The sequence below is a fragment of the Artibeus jamaicensis genome, unplaced genomic scaffold (genome assembly GCF_021234435.1).
Source record: "Artibeus jamaicensis isolate MK-2021 breed Jamaican fruit bat unplaced genomic scaffold, CSHL_Jam_final scaffold_614, whole genome shotgun sequence".
Classification (NCBI taxonomy): Eukaryota; Metazoa; Chordata; class Mammalia; order Chiroptera; family Phyllostomidae; genus Artibeus; species Artibeus jamaicensis.
Genome location: NW_026522050.1, coordinates 4,996,345 through 5,002,509, shown reverse-complemented (window position 1 = coordinate 5,002,509; position 6,165 = coordinate 4,996,345). Strand labels below are relative to the sequence as shown.

At 43.1% G+C, this 6,165-nt stretch overlaps 1 protein-coding gene across 1 annotated transcript in view; it reads right to left on the bottom strand.

The window, feature by feature from the left end:
• Window positions 1-6,165, bottom strand: part of PATL1 (PAT1 homolog 1, processing body mRNA decay factor) — a 30,017-nt gene continuing 23,852 nt past the window's right edge. The window contains exons 16-19 of the mRNA XM_053659128.1: window positions 3,241-3,396; window positions 1,252-1,343; window positions 1,012-1,161; window positions 1-681 (exon numbers count right to left, since the gene is read on the bottom strand). Coding sequence (XP_053515103.1) covers window positions 660-681; window positions 1,012-1,161; window positions 1,252-1,343; window positions 3,241-3,396 — 420 coding nt within the window. The 3' untranslated portion in view covers window positions 1-659. The remainder of the gene's footprint in view (window positions 682-1,011; window positions 1,162-1,251; window positions 1,344-3,240; window positions 3,397-6,165) is intronic.

Here is a 6,165-nt window from a genome sequence, read left to right as displayed (position 1 = left end):
TTAAGAGTTCTGATTTTATTAAATATGCTGCATATCTTGTATTTATATTAAAACAAGGAGAACCCACCAAGTTAATTACAAGATGGACTAGAAACAGATAAAAAATACATTAGCCAGTTTGTGTTTAGAGGAGGGATGTGTCAACTAAATACTCCATCTAAAACTCATTCTTTTAAGGATCCTCTGGAGACCACATAAACATGTGTGTGCAAGCATATGTGTATATATATTAATTTCTACTTAATTGGCTCTCATATTAATATGGGGCAACAAAAAAGACTTCAGTAGGATGCGGGATGGGGCCCTTTGGCAGGCTACGATCTACTCTGAACTGGAGTAGCGGTGGTGGGATGGAGGGAGACATTATATTTGTGTCTCTAGGGCAAAGAAAACGCAAAACTGGGAAGAATTGAGTAAAAGTAGGACATGCAGAATTGTAACGGAGAAGGTAAGAAGAAACCTGCAGAAGTATCACCCATCCAAGTGTCACAGAGCAGGGGAACACCTGGCACTCAGAGGCAGCCCCTGTGAACGGGAATCGGCCCCACGAGATGCTCCGGGAACAAGCTCCCTCCCTCCCTCATCACAAAGGCTCCGCTGGTGACGGCAGCAGTGCAGGTGACAGCCAAGAGGAGGACCAGGACACACTTGCACATCTTTTACCGTATCCCCTGAACTAGCCTACAGGTAATAAAGAAAGAAAGAAAACTTGTTTGTATGAATAAGTTAAAACAGAAGGCAATGTTTTGCATTCGAATTATATCCTTGTAGAAATTCTCCTAAGAAAACACCTAAGAGCTCTCTACCCTTACCATTCAGTCAACTGTGAGGGTGCCGCTGCACCCAGTACTGTGTTTTACATCTAGCAGATAATATATTTGACACAAGTCTTCAATCTCTTCCACCGAATTCAGATTTACGCCACCCACCCCACCCCCCACCCGCCCTCCTCCCCCTAACTTCTAAAGTGCCCTCGTTAGTGAGATTGGAACCCTCCTGTTGCCCACTTACTGCAGTTTTGTCTCCAGCAAGTTCAGTTTCTGTCTGTCAACATAGCGAGAAAAGAGGGATACTAAGTTTGTGGGGATAGAGATTGGCTTGGCCAGGGCTGCCTGGGGAATCCGCAGAAGTTCTCGGGTCGCCATGAACATCACCTCCGTCCTAACGGGGAAAATCAGTAACAACAATGTAAGAAAAAGAAGGAAAGATTACCAAAAAGAACTGAGAAGAAGGAACACAGCCCAGACTGACCACTGGCTGTTCTCTGCCGACTCTGTAGCAGGGTCTGAACTCTGCAGGTCTTCTCCGCGGCTCAGGACGACCAGGAGCAGTGACAGGCCGAACTACAAGGGGAGAGAGGGAGACAGGTCCAACACCGCATCTCACCGCCCCCACCAGGGAGGGGGAACGGCACTAAATCAAAGTGACCCCACTGCTGTGCTTCTCTATGAAACCAGGCAAAGGTCAGACAACCGTGAGCAGAGACACTGCGTCTTGCTACTTGCACAGCAGCAAAGGAAGGAAATGGAAATGAAGGTCCCCGTGCCCCACGGCTCTCTCTGCTCCCCTCTACCCCCACTGGGGTAAAGGGGCAATTATTTCTTGCCATGGATAATGTGGGACATAGCTTTTCTCCTATTTACAAGAACAGAAATTATTTTAAAAGAAAAGTTAAATGAAAATTGACATAGAAAATTAAAGTTCATGGAAAAAATGAAAAACATTAGAGTAAGATATTCTGAATGAATAAAAAAGATGCTAAAACCCATGGGAAAATGTAGAAGTGACTGGAATGATCAGAATACAGAGAGAAGATTTCCTTAAAAAAGGACACATGTATGTGGAAACACAAAGGCTTAGATATGATGTTAGTAAGAGTCTAAAAAATAAAAGAGGGAAAGATAAATAGGTATATTCACCATATCTAGGATTATTAAAATTTAGTAACGTGCTTTAGAGATAGAAATATATAAAATACTTCTTATTTAGGGGTAGTAAAAGCAGAAAACATAGCGTCTAAAGAGGCACAGAAGGAAAACACAAAAAAGGGCCAGAAGTGCTGGGTTGCTGTCCCAATCACAGTTACAATGGCTCACGGAAAGAAGGTGGGGAGACCTGGGAATTCCATCTCACCTTTCTGAGTCCCCCTCACAGAGGCAACCCTGCCTTTTCCACGAAAGTTCCCTTCATGTCCAAAAACAACACTGGCCCTCACGACTTTCTACCGCCGTTACTGAAGTGAGCACCAGGAAACCAAACTGCGTGGAGGGCACACAGCTGATCGCGCCAGAACCCCCCCTCCTCTCCCCCTTGCGAGTCACGCTTTGGCAGGTTTTCAGGTGCGAGGAGGAGCCTACTCCTCCACTTCACTGGACCACCTGGCCTTAACTCATGCCGTCTACGTCTGGGCAGGACCTGTCCACAGCTGTCTCTCATCTACGTAACAGGGACACGCTCAGGTAGATGTCATCACCTCCACTTCACACGGCAGGAAACTGGCTGCCCAAAGTGAAATAATCTGTTTGGGGTCACAAACCTGGAAAGTGGCAGGCAAGGAATGAAAACCTGCTCTGTTTAAAAGCTCATGTTCTTTCGTCTGTATTACGCCTCCCATGTCAGTCTCTGGATTTTTAACTTGATGTGATGGGGTGTCCTCTGTACAGTCTCATGACAGAGGCTGCTGCTAACCCACCAGATCCGCTTTCCTCTGCCCGCGGCACTCTGGTGTCATCTGTGACGACAACGGTGTGAACCAAAACTCGTTTCTAGGCTTCCCTGAAGTCAGGTGTGGCATGTGACTAGGACTGGCCTTTGGGATTAAGTACTTGTTGGCTAAAACTCCTGGAAAGGGTCCTAATAAGGAAGACAGACTGCTGGTCCACACGTTTTAGCCCTCCACACGCACTCCTCTTCCTGATGGGAAGTGGCACCTTGAATTCTACAACCACCAGGGACCCTGAGAGGTTCTGAGTATGGCAGCCACTGCTAAAGATGGCAGAGAAGGCAAACCGAAGGAGCCGTCGTGCCAGATTTGCTGACATGAAAAACAACAAAGTAACAGTGGTTTCTATTTTGTTGAAACCACTGTTATTTCTAGCCTCTGTTACTAGGAGCTTAATCTAACTCCTGACTGAAGGAAACCTTTTTAATAAGTCGCCACAGCCACAGTAGCCATTACTGTTATCTACAAGTGTAATTTAGAAGCCTTGTAAAGTTCCAGAACAAAAAAGGCCAGCACACCTTGTTCTGGAGAACAGCTGTGAGGTGAGGATTAGAGGGTGCTGGTGCAGCTGCACTTTGAGGTAGGTTCATTAGCTGTTGCAGAAGGCTGGTGACAGTCACTGACGGAAGATGATAGAGGAGGAGAGAGAAGGGACTCAGTAAGCATGGCAGCACCTACAGAAAAGAAACAAAAGCATTAGACACTGGTAACTGTTGCTTCAGCCACCCTCTGCCAGAGGGCATGGGTGGAAGGAGGCTCAGTTGTGCACTCAGCGGCCAGAGAGTTAACGAAAACGGGCTGACGAATCTAGCCAGTACGACTAGAATTTTAGCAATGGAGTCTAAGGTTATCTACTGAGTACTTTTTCAACTCAACGTGCACAGGAAACATCATGACTTGTGTGAACCAAAGGTATAAAATTACTTCTCAAATACACAAGATACACAATAAAACATCAGCACTTTAACTTATCCCACAAACATTTAAATGCCCACAATGTAGCAGGTACTTGAGCTAAAAACAAAAGTTATAAGGACAGACAGACCCTCAGAATCTAAAATACAGAGGGGAAGATGAGTAATTAGGCAATTTCAATATATTTTGAGAAATACTCTAAGACAGGTAAATTCTGAGTACTACAGAATTCCTGAGAAGTATTGTTCACACTTAATTCTATCTTGGTTTATCTTTATACAATCTCAAATGAGGAAACAGAGAAAGGATCCACCAATTGTATAGATTAGAGAAGCTAAGTGATCAGAAATTCAGTGTTCATTGTTACAAAGCTAAACAGAATCCAAGGTTGATGGATTCTAGCCTGCTAGCCGATCATTCCTTTTGGCCATAGGCCCAGATTAAAAAGTTAAAACACGGAACTACCAACATAATTAGGTTACAACATATGAAAAGAAATCAAAAGTGCTTCTAGCACTCATTGTCCATGGTATAAAAAAAGATGGTTGGTTTTACTTTAAATAGCAGCCAAAGATGGAAACTAGACTACTTTCTATGATCTACTACCTCTAAATAAACAAAGCTTTAAAAATTAAAGTGTCATTGAATATACACAAAAGTATAAACAACATAATGAAGACCATGTACTCATCATCCAAATTCAACAATTAAATCAGTATTTTGCCAATTTTATAAATCGGTTCCACCTGTCTTTCATTTCATCTATAAATACTTAAGTTTGCATCTCTAACAAAATCTCTCAAGGAAAAAATCCACAATATTATCAATCCTAACAAAAGTTAATTCCTCAGTATCATCTAATATCTACCCCCAATTCAAATTTCCCCAAATGTCTAAAAAATGTCTTTTAGCAGCTGGTTTATTCTAATCACAGTTCAAATAAGATGCACACACACATTGCACTTGGTTGGTAAGGCTTTTAAAATCTGTGAACAGGTCCTTTGTCCTGGCCATCACCTATTCCCGTATCATTTATTTGTCGAAGAAACTGGGTCATCTGTCCCAGTTTGGATCTGAGTAATTACACCGCTGGGGTGTCATTTAACAGATTCTTCTACCCTTCCCCCCCCCAATAAAAGCTGGTAAGTTAAATTAGAGGTCTGATTAGATTCCAGTTCAACGGGGGCTGGTGGAGGGGGCAGAGCTGGTGTGCTCTCTGCCGCATCACGTCCATGCACAAGGCGTCTGGCTGTCCCCTTCTCGGTGGAGTTGACGGTGATCAGTGGGTTTGGGTGTTGTTAGCCTGCTCCAAACCCCCGTAACGTTCCCCATCCACCTTTCACTTCGTGCTTTTAGCAACAGTGATGGCTGTCTAGACTGACTGCTTTGTCCACTGGGGGCTGTAAAATGGCTTCCGAATCTTTTATTTTTGCATTCAGCAGCTGAAATTCTTCTATAAAGCACTTCCCATTATCAACTCTCTCTTGTCACCGTATTTGGTTGTAATGGAAAGGCAGAATGAATGCTTGGATCTTTTTCTTATCAGTTTGCAGATCATGATGGGCTAGCAACCACAGAGGATGATTAACAAACTTTTTGATATCCATTATAAACTCATGAACTGTATCTACTTCAACCTGCTGCTGTAATTTTTCTTTAAGATGCCAACGGTTTCACCTTCAACCAAAAGGAGCCCCTTCAAGTTGGTTTGTGCATCTATTACACAGGACCCTAGTCATCTTTTAGCTCCCTTGCTTTCTGGCAGAAGATATTCCAAGATTATCTTGCACATTTTATAAGCCTCAGTCCTGGAATCAGCTATTATTTCAAGGAAATCATATGTAGTGATGTGGTTTACTATGCATTAATGAATATACCCATCATTATACCCTTGTGTAATGAGCAGCCTTATTTCCCCTCAAAAATTTTGGGGGAAAAAGTGCACATTATACATGGCAAAATATGGTATTTAACCACAGTCTCCTCACCAGCATATAAGCTCCACTGAAGCAGGCATCTTTGGATTCCTAGCTCCCAGCACCTAGAACTAGCTGCTCTATTTCTAGAACCAAAAAACAGTGCCTGGTACTTAGAAGCGTTCAGTAAACGTTTGCTGAGTGAATAAAGCTGTCCAGAACTTTTTTCCATTGATGAGTTCCTCTGAGATGACTGAGTGCCTATCTCCTTTCCCACAACTTACAGGCTGTTAGGCAACTGTTACTTTTAATTTTGTTTTCTTCTTTCTAGGATAACCTCAGATCCTTAACCTTTAACCCATTTCCTCTGATCCATTTTTCATTCTTGAAATCTTAGCATGGATGGAACGAAAGAATATTATGCTAAGTGAAATAAGACAAGCAGTGAAACACAAATGCCATATGATCTCACCTATAAGTGGAACCTAATTAACAAATGAGCAAAAAGAACCAGAGACATGGAAATCAAGAGCAAACTGACAGTTACCGGCGGGGAGGGGGGAAGAGATAAACGGGGGAAGGGGAACGTGTAGAAAGGACCCACGGACAAGG